A 14,920-nucleotide genomic window follows, 5' to 3' on the forward strand; every position below is an offset into this window, starting at 1 on the left:
TGGTGGTTAGAATCCATGCCCCCGATCATTGCTCTGAAACATCAGTAGCCGTACTGTGTATTAATAAATCCATGCCAATGTCTGTTGTGCTGAAGTCGCAGACATGGTTGTCCACCTTTTTGTCAGGATCTCTAATATTCCCTAAACTACATATTATAAATAGTCATATCTAAATCGAGTTGGGAACATGGGGGGGTTGACACCAGGTCAGTAGTCCTGGGCTCCTCGGTAATGACAGATCGTTCTAACCCTAAAATGATATACTGGATGCAGGACTGTGGGCAGCCCTGGTTGAGGCCTGTATACTGTGGTGTCACCTTCATGATCAAGGTGACAGGTAGCAGCAGAGCGAGAGGATGACAGAGACACACTGCTGCCTGTAGTGTCCCTATAATAGTTCTGTGATCATTCAGCGTCCTCAGACCAAACCACCTCTGCAACTAAATACCTCAGGGTGACTACAGATATAGTTTTACCACATGGTCAAGGTTTAGGGGCTTTGGCCATACCCCCAGATTAATATTAACAAATCAACAACTGGTTACGTGAAATAATAAACCAAAAGAGTTGTAAATGGGGATGTATTTTTTATATTCTTATATAATTTGAATCAATTACAGATGGCATTGAAAACATGACATGATTTACTTGATTTCAGCTATTTATACACTAGTGAGGAATTTGGTAATTAGAGATTTTTAAAGCTGTGATTTGTCTATTTTGGCCACTTGGGGGCAGCAGAACAGTGATGTTGCTGGCTATAAAACCAACCAAACCAAAAGTTTACTTCCAACTACTTCAGTTTATGCCCAATTAACCTGCAGAACTCCTCCGCTGTTGTATTTTTTGTTAAGTACAACAATCGTTGCGGCTAACAATGATGCTAACATGCTATATAATGAGGGGTTACCATAGTGATGCCTCCACCAGAACATTGAGTTTGAGGTTAATTTTGGTCAAAAGCACTGCTTGTCATGTTTCCTAATCATCACAAGAGATTCATGTTGATGTCCTGGTTTCACTGAAGTGGTTCTACACATAACTTTGAACTGCAATGATTGTATTTGTGGTCACATTAGAGTTTGTGCATGAAAACATCCTAGTGCCGTAAACTGGGAACAAACAGAATCCCCCATGTTCCATACATCCAGCCCGCTCAGTACAAAGACTTTAACAGCGAATAAACAAGAAAAAGACGAGCTCTTTTTGTTTCGGGCTGCGTTTCAACTCTTCCTCTGTGTTTCTGATAATAGATCAAAGGGATCCGTCATCAGCTATGCGGCGTTTACTTCCCTCTTCCAGAAATAGGCCGAGGTTGGGACAGTGGGAGGAGACGCTCGCACTCTCGTATTCTCTTTTTCTCCGTATAAAAAATCTGCGGTAATCAGCTGTCAGTCAGAGCGAGTGGAAGCACTTTGGAGTCGGATGTAGTCCTCTGTGTGCATCCTGGATGAGCTTCTGAAATGCCAGACAGACAGACAGACAGACAGACAGACAGGCCTGGGTTCAGTCAGTGCAAACATACACAGCCGTTCTTATGCTGCAAATGCAATTTAATACTCGGCGTATATAAAGTATCCCTAACATACTATCTGCTCTCTCTGTGGTTTCCGTGGCCATCATCGCGTAATGAAGCCGCAGCTGAGTCTCCAAACTGCATTAGAGACCTGGAGGGCGTTTTTCGCATCCGCTGAAATAATTCAACCGTCTGAGCTTTCAGTCTCGGTGTTGTGTCCCCTGATCGCAGTTAAGAATTAGCTTCTGTCTTTCAGGGGGGAAAATTCAGTCGCTCAATAACTGCATAAAGACTATAATTACATAGAACGGTAATCTGCTCCATCATGCAACACAGCCACGGGCCAAAATGGTATGCATTAATACTTACGGAGGGGTTTGAGCTTCATTAGGAGCGAGATGGGAGGTTCGCAGCGTATTAACTCCACTGTTAGCAATTAAAGTCAACAGCAGTTTAGATGTTATGTGGACAGGAGCATGTGGGCCGGGTGAGGTTCTGACAGGGATCCCTCAGATCTGATTGGAGATCCGAACACAATCCATCTCCTGTGATGTTGATTGATTGGAAGTATTTGTGTTTATATGAATGTTCCCCGAAGGTCATAACATAAAGTTTTGATGAGTACATGTCGTATATCAGAAGCAATTATGACAGTTTGATTTTTACGTATTGTTGTTGCATGTGGGATTTTGAGGATACGCTCACTTCTACAACTGATGTAGTAATACACTATCTTGCACTGTTTATCTGCCTAAAGGTTCAAAGACACAAAATAAGACATGATTATCTTTCTTGCTGAGGCAAAATCAAACCATCATCCAGATTTTAAAGGATAAGTTCTGAAATGAAAATTCAGTCATTATCCACTGGCCTGAATGCCGATGGAAAGTCAGGTGAGGTTTTGTAGTCCACAAAACATTTTTCTTTTGTTTCAGGTATCAAACCCAGGTGTTCTGTGAGCATTGACGTTCTGCCCTTACTTAAAGGATAAGTTCACCCAAAATTGGAAAAAACAAAACAAAAAAAATGCCTTTATCTACTTGCCCCAAAGAAAAATCAAATTGTAGTGCTCTTCAAAACAACTGAAGTGAATGGGGACTTGTTTTAAAATGTAAGAAAAGAGCGGGAAAATACATAAATATAAAATGTCTCCATACAGCTTGATGCTCATTCAAGCTCATTCAACCACTACAGACGTGGTGAACACTAATGACTTTAGCTTAGCAACTACAGCAAAGATCCAGAGACTTCCATTATGCTTGATGAGCTGCATGTAGCAAGTTTATATACATATTTTCCTAGAGCTAAAAAGTCCACATCGATTTCAATTGTTTCAAAGAAGGCTGCAGCGCTGTTCTGCTGTGGAAAAAACAAAACAAACCAAATCACTGTTGCCGAGGTTTTTAGCTTTTCCAGACTTTTTCCCCCTCTCCGTGCACCGAACCATCACTTTGAACTATCTGATCGAACATTAAGTAAACAACATCTGGCCTTGAAAAGAATATTTCAGTGCCAGAGTTTTCAGAAACTCGCTGCCATGTACCCATTCTGGTGAAAAACGCAAAGAGGCATTAAGGTTTGACAACATGATCGATCTGTAATCTAAAAAGTTTCCCCGCAGGGTGAGAAAACGCCGGTACGGTTCACTGAGACAAAGCTTCTTTTGTTACTACGTCAAGTTTTTCTTTGTTTTTTTGTTAAGGAAAATCAGACACATTAAATCTCATATCTTTCTAATAATGCTTCAGTTAGCTCTGAATAAATATGAAAATGTAATAACTCCAGGCCTCGCTCGGGCACACAGAAGAGAACACTACAGGTCATTTCAGTTCAACACATCAGCGGCGTTCAGTTTTTGAATATTAGACCGAAGCTGCTCCCTGGCTCCATTTGTAATGGAGCCGAGGCTTAGCCCCAGATTGAACACGAGGCATAAAACAGCCATTTAGACGCAGTGGATGGCTGTAACATCCATAGCAAATCAGCTCATCTTGGCCGTAATCGATATCAAACCCAAGGTGAATATATCTTTTTTAGCGTTAACGCACCCTGCGATGCTTTATGGACCCTGCCCAATCCCAAGGTCTCGCACCGTGCCGGGGCCCCTGTGTACTTTTCTTTGATGCTGCTGGAGTAAAGAGTTGGCTCTGCCTTTTAACAAAGGTTCCTTCCGAGGGCTTATTAATGCATCCGGTACAGTGTGTTATACTCTGTCAGCTCTCTGGACACACACACACACACCGACACACTCAGACATATCTCGGTTTCATCCCCTCTCCTGTATGTAACAGATTAATTAATACGGGGAATTTTCATCTCCTGCCAACTTTGGTCCGAGAGAAATGGAGCGAGGCCGAGAGAAAGGGAAGCGAGAGAGAGCACGCCAGAGCTGTTAATTAGCTGTGCGGTGGAGATAGGGCCGATGACACAGGGCTCCGTGTCTCAAACAGCCATTCACTCAGTCAACATGACACTAATGGCGGCGGGCCCTCCTCCTCCTCCTCCTCCTCCTCCTCCTCCTCCACCCCCTCGTCGGCACTTTTCTGTCCAGTCACACTCGAAAAGTCGTGGCTGCAGTGTAGAGCTGTGACACTAGAGGGCAGTGTGTAACAGTGGATCACAACAGTGTGATGTCAGCACGTCCACAGAGAGAGAAAGACTCACAATCTAATGCAGTTTCCCTGGTATTCTTAAATATTGGAGGAGTGTTATTTTAATTAGACAAACTGATGAGTCAGGAGCAGCAGTGTTGTAAAAAGTATCCAGAAGTCAAGATATCGTGTATAAATATTACTTTGGTAAACAACTGAAAACACTATTATGTTATTGTGGAAGCTATAAGTTCATTTTAAGTGTTCATTGATGTAAACATTCAATAACCAGGTGCTGCTTTCTAATAAAGGTCATGAATGACACTTAATAATAACCATCATTAATGAGAGGTACATTTATACTTGACAAAAATTACACATAAAGTTTTATTAACTATACAGTTACCATTTATTAACAATGGTTATTATATGCTGCTGCCTTAAGCAGTATATGAATATTTAAAACACTATAATGTAACTGTAAGCAGACAAAAGGTCTGTAATTGTGTATTGATTTAGTAGCTGTCGGTGTCCAGATGCAAGATGTATTAACTAATGACATGATAACAGTAGTTGAAAACGCCGTACACGACTAAACAATTATCATCTTTAACTACACTATAATGTGATATGAACAACGTATCATATGTTGATAAACAGCTGATAAAAGCAGCAGAGGGGGTTGAAGACGCTCCGTGTATCACTTGTCTATACAACCTCAGCTATCAGTATCACAGTGATGTCATAGAGGACATTTCACTCTCGCTCCGGTGACGTGAACGTCTCCCTCCATCCTTTTAATGCCACTTTTGAGCTGAATTGAACACAATTGATATGCTTTCTCCTTCCAGTCCTCCCACATCGTCGCTTTTACTCTGCTGACAACTTTTACTAGACTCCCTCTACTCCCAGCCGCTGTTTAAGACAGTCTTTGAAATAAAACGCCTTTTTTACTGGACGTTGTAAGTGTTATAAGGAGTACTGCGTAGGTCAGCGGAGATTCTTGGAGGCTGACATTCGATTTATTTTTTGGGGGGGTGATACCAATATTAGGAAGTAAAAACCTCCAGTATATATTCTGCAGTGAAACAACAACCTTTACCAACAATTTAAGAACTGTAAATGATCCAAGACATCTTTTTCTGCACCATTATCTCAATTATTGTTATATATTATATCACTGCTGATGTCTGTAATAGACCAATGATAACAGCAACTATATCTAGTTCCCTAACCGCTGCCTGATTAGAGACACATTACACCTCCAGTCTCCTCGAAAATGGAGCTCTCTTTAAGTCATTATGTCGGAACCGAGCTGTCCGCCTTGTTCTGATGGACTTTTGCGCTCCGACGTCTCGGGTTTTGTATTTTCCTAACCTGATTGGACAGCGATTTCGGGACTTGCGTTGTTCCAAACAGAGCCATGTTTCATCTGACAAACAGTATCGCTCCTAATGAAAGCTGCCAGACAGCTGTAATGGTTCTGAACCCCCCCCCAAAAAAGTAACAACTTCTTGCGCTGTCAAAGAGCGATCGAGTATTTGTTTTTGCCCTTGTACGCATTTTGCTCAATAAATGAACTCTGCCCACTCCTTTTGTCAGGGGAAATATCCAGGGCCGAGGCTCTCGGTCTGAGTTATTTTCTGTGAAGTAAACAAAAACCGCAGAGTCCACTTGGCATCACACGACGTCATTGTGGTCAGTTTAATGCTAAATGCAGGCGCTTATTGACAAAACAATGCCATTATATGCCGCTAATTGCTGCCGGAGTCAAGATTTTTAATTGAGTGTGAAGCTGTTTGACCCTGCAATCAGCAATCTTGGAGGCTAAAATGAAAATCTCCTGACGCGAGAGGAAGCGATATACAAAACAGCCACATTCGCCCTCCGAGTCGCGCGCTGTTTGTCTCGGGGAGCTTTTTAATTCCCGGCTCTCTTTGTATTCCAACACTGTCTTCACAAAAGGGGGGCCATCATGTGATTGCCTCTTGATTAATTCAGCCGAGCACATTCATATTGGATCTTTAAATGCTTATCAGCGTTAGCGCGATTACACGCTTCATTATGTTAAGTTTTCCCCACTGTGGTCGCTTAATGCGCGGATGTTTATTCCACACTCTTCTGGTTCACATTTTCGGGGGGGGGCTTTATTTCCTTGTCTTTTGATTTTTTTTTTATTTATTTATTTATTTATTTTTTGAGGTCGTCCTTGCACTGTTGCTAAGGTAACGTGAAGAATACTGGGGAGCTGCACTTGGGCTTTTTCGGTTATCAATTAAAAGCCAAGGACTACAGCGACACACCGAGCGCTCGTTGGCGTCACGTGACGATCGGGTGGAGGTTAATGTTTTTCCTCATGTGGGTGTTGCCCGGGCTGCACATGTGGACGCACGTCTGTGTGTGTGTGTGTGTGTGTGTGTGTGTGTGCGTGCGCGCAGTTCCCAGGCGTATTGCAGTTGGAAAAATAAAGCAGGCTTCTCCTCTCACCCCTCCGCTGTCACTCAAATCTCTAATTGGCCCGGAGTCTCTTGAACGCAGCTCTTTGAGCGTGATTGTGCTCCTGTTTTTTCCAGCCTCTCTTTCTGCTTTTTTTCCTCTCTGCCCTTTTGGCTGTGTCGGCTGGCTGGCTGACTGGCTGGCAGTCGGTAAAGGCACCAGCTCACCTATTGTACCGGGCCCCGGGAACACTGCTACAGGCTAAATCAGTGCAGAATGTAAAACACAGATGGCCATTGACTCACAAATGGGTTCATGGAAAAAAGGAGAGTGTCTCCTGTGAGTCCACTGGCTTCTTTCTTTCTTTCTTTCTTTTCCCCTCTGCTTTTCTACCTCATCTGTCAGTCCGGTCGTCCCTCCAAACTCTCCCTCCTCGCACTGCCTTTCAACGCACGCCGTCCTGCCCTGCTCTCCTTCTGCATCCGGGCCTCCCCTCTCTCTTATGTCGCCTCGGGCTCCGAGTCAGGGTTAATTAGCATTGAGTCGAGCTGTGTTTAATGGTTAATGTGGCGGCGGCGTTCCCTCCCCTCCCTGCAGATTCAGCATCTATCCAGGCAAGGGGCTGCGGAGCTGGTCGCATTAAGACCCGCGGGGCCCCCTCGCCTACCTGCCTTACCTGCCCCGTTATGGCTGTCTGTCACCTTCGCCTACCTGCAGGGGATGTAAGCCTGCATGCCAAAAGCATCATGTACAACTCCCCCCCGAATTTCTCTCCCTCTCTCTCTCGCTCCCTCTCTCTCTCTGGGATGCTAGATATAGAGTGAGTGGGAAGGAGCCGCGGCGAGCGCAAGGGAGAGAGTGAGGTAGTAGCGTATAATAAGAAACAGGTGAGAGGGAGACGGGAGGGATGAGAGCTCCTGCATGTGGGGAGAGGAAGTGAGAAAGACAATGTGATAGATCTGACAGGGACAGAGCGAGATTGAATGCAGGGGAGAGATGAGAGACGAGAGACGGGAGAGGTGGAGGGGGAGGGCCAGAGTGAGGAGGCAAGAAACGGAGAAAAAAAAAATGCTGCCAGTACCTGTTATTCTGCCCTCTCTGGGTGGAGAAGAGAAGGAGAGTCCTCCATTGCTATGCCACACCACACAGCAAGCCGGAGAGCAGGCTGAAGTGGAAGGGAGTGGATGTGAAATTTTAATCACCTCTCTCTCTGTTTGTAATTTTTAGTAGCCCCCCTCAATCAAAATCAGAAGCATTGCCAGCACTTTCAAGAGCGAGCCTTTTGGCAGGCGACGGTGCTGAAGGGTTTAAAATAGAGTGGCATCCTGCGGCAGTACAGTACACTGCCGTACAGGAAAACACGCATGTGTGTGTGTGCATGCGCTGTAGCATGTCATTTAATACAACCTCTAATAAATGTCAGAGCCTCACTCTGTTCACAGTGGTTACAACTACAATACTTGGTTGCTTTTGGCCACTCATGGTACTGGGAGGTAGATACTTTGATTGGCCTGCCCATGTATTGTTTTCATCTGAAGCTCAGCAACCATTCCCTGAATGTGAGGACTTCTGAACCGTCGATCGGCCAAAACAAGACATCTGAAAGCCTAAATCAGAAGATGTACTGTCTAACTTTCAAATGCACAATATTTTACTTCTGCTGCTAAGAAGTCTCTTGTCTATCAAAATGAAACAAAAGAAGCGTGCCGAGTTTTGTTTGGGGCGGGCTGTGCGGGTCATAGCTGATTGGAGCTGGTCACCTCTGGAGGAATAAACACCCACAGTCCCATCAAACTGTGGTCCAGGTTACACTTAGGAGACCTCAGAGATTACTGTTTTAACTTTGGGGATTAAACAGCGGATTTATCTGCACTCCTGCGTATAAACCTCACCGTAACAGGGATCCGCGTAGTTGACGTCCCTTGTCGGACGTTTATATTTTGTAGTGTCGGCGGTTGACTGGGGCTGGAGGGGAAATGTTGCCTCACTTCATGTATGTAACGTTACAGAGAGGAGAGGGGGAAGGAAGAGAAGGAACCAGAGTCCCTGGTGAGTCCTGAGCTCAGTGGCTGACCTGATTTCAGCCCACACACACTCCCATCAGTGGCTGTCGTTGCTTGTTAGCTTATGGCTAATGTACAGTGAAGTAATCTGGCTGTTTGGGGTGAATAAACACAGATGACACCCTGGTCAAAACACAGACTATCAAACAGTCACCATTTCTGATTTCAAAGCAATAGTTAGTTTTGCAGGTTATCTGCGCTTATTTGCCAGCTTCCTTCCTCATAGTGACAGGTGATGAAATGAAACGCACCGTAACCTTCGGTAAACATACACATTTCTCTGGCTTTACACCTTGTCTGGGATAATGTAAGTGCGCAACTCAACATCATGAAGCACAAAACAAAAATCTAGCTGTTTTAGACATTTTAATGCAGAACTCAAACATAAAGTGGTATTATCTTGACTGTACCCCTGTGTGGACAAAGACAGGTGGTACATGTAGAAGTGCACTTATCTAACTTTCTCACAAGAACTACAAATGTTCCTTGTTGGTTAAAGTTTAGCCGTCGGTCTTTAGAAACTATTTCAGACACGCTTCACCACCAAATGGAGCCGAATCCCTGGACTGCCATTTTTTTAGCCTTTGACTTGGATTTTGCCGAAAGCTTGAACAGGTGCTTGCTTTTACTTCTGTAGCGGCTTGTCAAGTTATCTAACCCAAGTGAAAAGGAGCCTGCCTCTCCCTCCCACACACAGTGGATCAGAGACATTATGTCCTGTACCAATCCTCGTTACAGTATACTTCAAAGTGCGCCGCCTCCATTTTTTTTAAAGACCCACTTCAGAGTAGCTACCTTCATCCACCTTATTTCTCTCTTATTTATTGGCTGTATTCTTCTGTTTCTAGACATTTTCTCTCTGTTGTTGTCTATGTGTTTGTTTGGGCAGGATGGACGTGTTGTTACCTGGACACCTGGAGAAGTGTTGTTCATAAATAAACAGAAATCCCCCCCTGTACAGTTACTGTCTTATCCATTATTGAGAATCAATAAAAAGACCTTTTGGAGGAGAGAACAAGACATTTGAAACGGTCACCTCGGACTCCGGGAAACTGTGATTGGCATTTTTTCTGATTTTATAGACTAAATGATTAATTGAGAAAAAAGCAACACTGACAGCAAAAATAATAATAGAAAAGAAAAAAAACAGGGTCACAAATCCCACAGAACAGGAGCCGGTCTGCTGGGTTCAGCCTCCTCTGTACGAGGCACAGCTCCAGTCTCGTCTCATTTTTGTGATGATTCTCGACCGCGTTGTTTTGCACCAGTTTGTTAAGAGATTCTGTGATGGCGGCGCGCCATTAAAGGCAGCGATCTGTCAATAAAAGCTGCGCTAAATAATGCAGCTTTCAAAACATTCGAAAAGAGGACTTTTTCTTGCATTTCTATGTTTGTGAGGCTATCATACCATTTCAGGAGGGAGAGCTGAATGCAAACAAAAACATTTAGAGCCTCTCAGGGTACCTTTATGACGAGCAGCAGTCTGTGTTTACAGTCAGTAAGAGCAACTGTCTTTTAAAAAGTCGATTTACACTGTAAAATGTGAGCACAAGGAGTCTTTTTAAAGATACTGAAAGGTGAATAAATAGTGAGATGTGACTGCGAAACGTACAAGTTTAATAGAAATGTATAGTTTCTCTTCCGCCTCCTGTAAATGTCTTATTTTTGGATTCTTTTCCCTTTAAGCGATGAATAATTAATTGATCCTTGAGGGGGGGACAAGGTCACACAGCAGCCAGTGTATGTATATATGATATCTATTATACAACAAAATCAGTCAAGCGGAAAGTCAAATCCAGATGGTATGCTCTAACCAAAGTGTGAAAATGGTAGTTCACCAACAATTCCCCAAGCTTCAATAATACATTGCACAGACAGAGGGGATCTCTGTGCTGGAAATAAAAACCACAACACAGCCAAGTAAAAAGTTAGGATTTATGATAACCGCGTCAGAACGTGTGTTGATTCCGTGTGTGTTTCTGATCTTTCGTTTCTGGTTCCTCTCAGCCGGGATACGTGAAGCTGTCCAAGCCGGTGGCCCTGTGGACCCAACAGGACGTGTGCAAGTGGCTGAAGAAACACTGTCCCAATCAACACCAGATCTACAGCGACTCCTTCAAACAGCACGACATCACAGGTACCGCATCACACTCGCACCGACCTGAGCAGCCGATGCCACAGAAGACGCGATCGAGAACAGGAAAAAAACAAACTGTGTGGATTTTTGCTGTCGCTGTCGCTAGGTGATTAGCGGTTCATTCTTCAGTTGTTGGGAAATTGCTTGAGAAGCCAATACAGACCCATTTCTCAGTGAAAAAGAAAGGACTGCCCACAGAGCGGGGTAAAATAAAGTCCCTGAAACTTAATTAAGACCCTTGGTCCCTGTGGTGGAAATAACTTCCTCCAAAGATTTCTAGTTCCTGGAGGAAGTTGCTGTGGTGGAAATAAGCTATTCTAAAAGAAACATCAACATTTTTGACCATAGAAACACTCACAAATGAAGCATTGAACCATCTTTTCACGTCCGTTTACAGGAAACCTCGCAGCTCCGCTCCTCTTTTCTCATAACTCTGCCGTGTTTGTCTTCTCTCATCACGATGACGCCGGATCTCATTCACAACAGCGTAACCAGGTGCGCCCTGCACCCGCTGTCTGCCACCTGCAGCCCTGCCACCCGGCCCACCCGTCTGTCCATCCCTCCCTCCCTCCCCGCTGTCAGAGTTGCCACTGACAACAGTTGCCACGTCAATCACTCCCCCTAACGAGGCTCCTCAAGGTCACCCCGGCGCTAACGACACTCCGGTCCGCATAGTAACAGACGACCGTTAATTGCAGTGCTCTCTAGCTCTCAGAGCACGACTGATCACATTAATATGTTTATTTGTTGCTGTCGAGGACCTCCTCGACTCGCTGGCTGGCTGGCAGGATGAATCGCTCGGCGGTCATGATGAGTGGCGTAATGACTCACGCTCCCATTTTTAGCCTTTGATGCATTCTGACTGTTATATGTTTGCATGGAGGGTTTTGAGATTTAGCATCCTCTGTTTAATGGGGTGAAAATATGAATCTCAAGTTGCACATATATCTCATCAGCAGCACAGGGCACAGAAGATAACCCACAGTTCATTGCATGTCCGCCGAACCGCTGCTGCATTTTGGAGCCATCTTCAAGTAGAAGCATTTTAGGAAAATGTTGTTTTTCTTTTCATCCAAGGTACAGTGCAAACACTGCAGCGACAACTAATGAATCACTTAAGTCAAGTCTAAAACCACTTTGATGTGGTTTATACTCCGTTTTATAAATGAGGCACAAGGACATCTTTGTTGGTCCATCTGTCGTATATGTCATAGCCCTGACTTTGCGATTTTCCAGTTTTATTTTGAAGACCTCTCTCATTGTGTGTCATTTTTTTATGTTGCACTTCAGTCCCTGTGATGATACTTCCTGTCTTTGTCTCTTTCTGTGTAAGCCTGTGTTTCATTGGGATCCATCCTTGTGTTTGTACTCTGTCTTTGTCTTTTTCCCGACCTTTTTCCATGTACACCTGCGTTTTATGTTAATCTTGTAACCGTGGATCAATGCCTGTGTTCTTCCTGCATTTCTCATGTCTACCTTGTGAGACATGAGTCGCTTTTTGCAGATTATTTACTGAGATCTTGTGTTTAATCTGAGTTATTACTGTAAAAACTATTTTGCACACAAGACACATAGACAAAGAGGACGCTTCTCTTATCACATCTGTGCAGTGTTTGCAATTATATAAAAGAAAAGTCATGTCGAGTGCAAACATCCAGTCATTAATTGTTAGATATCTCTGATAAGGTCCATAACATTTAAGTCGAAAGCATTCAGTCGCAACCTGTAAATACGTTTTCTCTTATTAGTCTCGCCCTGATTAGAACATTAGATCTCAGCTTCCTAACTCTATATTAGCTTTAACGACCTGTGCTTGTTATTAGGCTTTAATGATTTTTTTTTTTTTTTTTTTTTTTTTTTTACAGGATCACACACAGGAGAAGAAAGGGTTAACCAAATATGCATGCGCATAGGGCACAAACACACACGCAGGCTTTCCTACTGGCACAATTAGGAGATAATGACATGCGCAAAACCTGCGAGTAATTCAGTTTGTCTTCACATCGAGCATTAATTAACAGAACCCAATTAAAACAGGCCAAGCCACACCAATTGGGCTCACAAGGCAATTTGCATCCCAATCAATCTTTGAAATATTATGCAGATATTTATTTATTTATTTACTTTTTGGTTTTTTTTGCCTGTTTCTATGCTCGATTAGCATATACAAGGGAGGAAACAAATGATGAATGGAATATTGTTGTGAAAAACAATCATGCGTAGACAAACAGTGAGTGTGAATACATTTGGAAGTGCGTGCAGGCGTGCATCTGACAATATTTGCTCGGCGCGCTTTTAATGCGCTCGCTCTGACCTCTTGAAGATTAGGCGTGTGTTTGTGTGTGTGCATGTGTGTGTGTGTGTCTGCATGAATAGGCCTGATTTTTGTTTTTCAGCACGTCGGATTCTCCAGACCGCGGCGTTCCTCTTTACTGTATTTTTCTGTCCAATCCCTCCGTAACAAAACACTCAACCCTCTTTTCAGCTGCCAGCGGCACTCAATCTCACTTGTCTCGGCGATGTAGTCATCCCCTTCATAAAGTAGCAAATCAGTAAACAGTCTATTCCAGATCATAATTCAAACAGGCATTTGTGTCCTCCCTCCTCTGACATAAAACAGCGGTGAGGGGGAATGCGTTTTACCGCGTATCTGGGGCTGGTGCAACATTTTTAACGTCGAATGACTTCAGTATGCAGCAGCTGCCTCCCTGCTCAGCTCCTGTAACCTCAGCCAAAGAAATCAATGTTTCCCATCCTCCCCTGCAGCCTCCACTGCCAAGAAACCCTCTCCCTCCCTCAATCTTCACCTCCCACCACCCCGCCCACACCCACACCCCCCCCAACAGAGACAGCGTCGAATTTGACTTTAACACCCAGCTGCCATTAAAAATGCATTAAAGCATATTACAGCATAATTAGATATTAGTCCCTAATCCGTCGTAATTACGAGGACGAAGCTCTTTTGGTGAGAGGAGTAGCTCGCCACGATAAATTAGTTAAACACACAATTTCCGATACCTTAGATGTAATCAGCGCAGAAGGTGTGATGACATAGGTAATCAAAAGTAAAGAGGGTGGAAGTGAGGAGGGTGAGTCACGATTAAGTTATATCTTCTGTCAGAGGCGATCATTACATCACAATGTGGAAATTTAGAGGCTCTCTGAAAGCATAAAAAAAAAAAAAAAAAAAAAAAAACCTCTGAATTGGATGCAGCTGTAGAAGCTGGCTGCAGAAACGTCTCAGTGTGTAAAGACTCACATTTACAGGGCTGGTTCCTGGCAACAACAAACTGTGGATTATAAATGGGTACACTGGTGACATTTTATATAAGTGTACACATATTAAACCATTAAACAGTTGATTATTAACGTGCATATTTGTAGCACACTGGCTCTTTAGAAGTCATTATAAAGCACTTAAGATACAGAACAGTCGACCTGTAGCTGTATGTCTAATTATATGTATGTAAACTCCTGAATCAATGATGCCCATGTATTTTTTTCTGTAAATGACGGATATGTTAAAACTTTACATTTCCTTAGGTTCAGTTTTCAGTTGTATCTTGTGATAATGCTGCATTCTGGTTGGGTTAGGCACAAAAGGAAAAGGGAGTGTTTTAACTTAAAGGTGCAATATGTAAGAATTTGCCAGCGGGTCTAATTCACACTCCACTCACACTCACCGGAGTAACCGCTAACTGCTGTTGGCTAGTTGGCTCGGTAAGCTGTGCAGTCTAGCAGTCCAGAGTGGGAACTCAGGGCACAAGGGTAGTGTTGGTGTTCACACCATCAGCAGAGGGGCAGAATGGACCAGGGCTAGATTGTTAGCATGCTAACTTCAGTAGATATCATGGTGAGAAAATAAATATGTGTTGTTGTGTCAAAAATGCTATTTTTTTCACATTCTGTTGATAAGTGCTTTCAGGTGAAACTCAGCTGCACCTTAGAATGAAATGATGGGAAAATAGGTTGTCACTGAGCTGGTACATTCAGCTACAAATACAATCAAATATAATGGCAAATATAGAAACAATAAAATAAAGAGGCTAGAAAATAAAATAAAATATAGTGAGGTAGAAGAGAAAAGGTAAGTGGTAAATAAGATACCACTTCTTTAAAAAAAGAAAAAAGAAAAAGAAAAGAGCCAAGGTCCTGGTGAAAACACCAGCTTGTTGCC

The 14,920-nt window shown here is 43.4% G+C and overlaps 1 protein-coding gene across 8 annotated transcripts in view; it reads left to right on the top strand.

The window, feature by feature from the left end:
• The window catches only part of samd12 (sterile alpha motif domain containing 12), a 114,256-nt gene that overhangs the window by 22,563 nt on the left and 76,773 nt on the right, over positions 1–14,920 (top strand). For all 8 annotated transcript variants that reach the window (XM_037093382.1, XM_037093375.1, XM_037093374.1 and 5 more), the window contains exon 3: positions 10,614–10,743. In XM_037093382.1, the coding sequence (XP_036949277.1) occupies positions 10,614–10,743 (130 nt within the window). The remainder of the gene's footprint in view (positions 1–10,613; positions 10,744–14,920) is intronic.

The sequence above is a fragment of the Acanthopagrus latus genome, chromosome 3 (genome assembly GCF_904848185.1).
Source record: "Acanthopagrus latus isolate v.2019 chromosome 3, fAcaLat1.1, whole genome shotgun sequence".
In the NCBI taxonomy this organism is placed as follows: Eukaryota; Metazoa; Chordata; class Actinopteri; order Spariformes; family Sparidae; genus Acanthopagrus; species Acanthopagrus latus.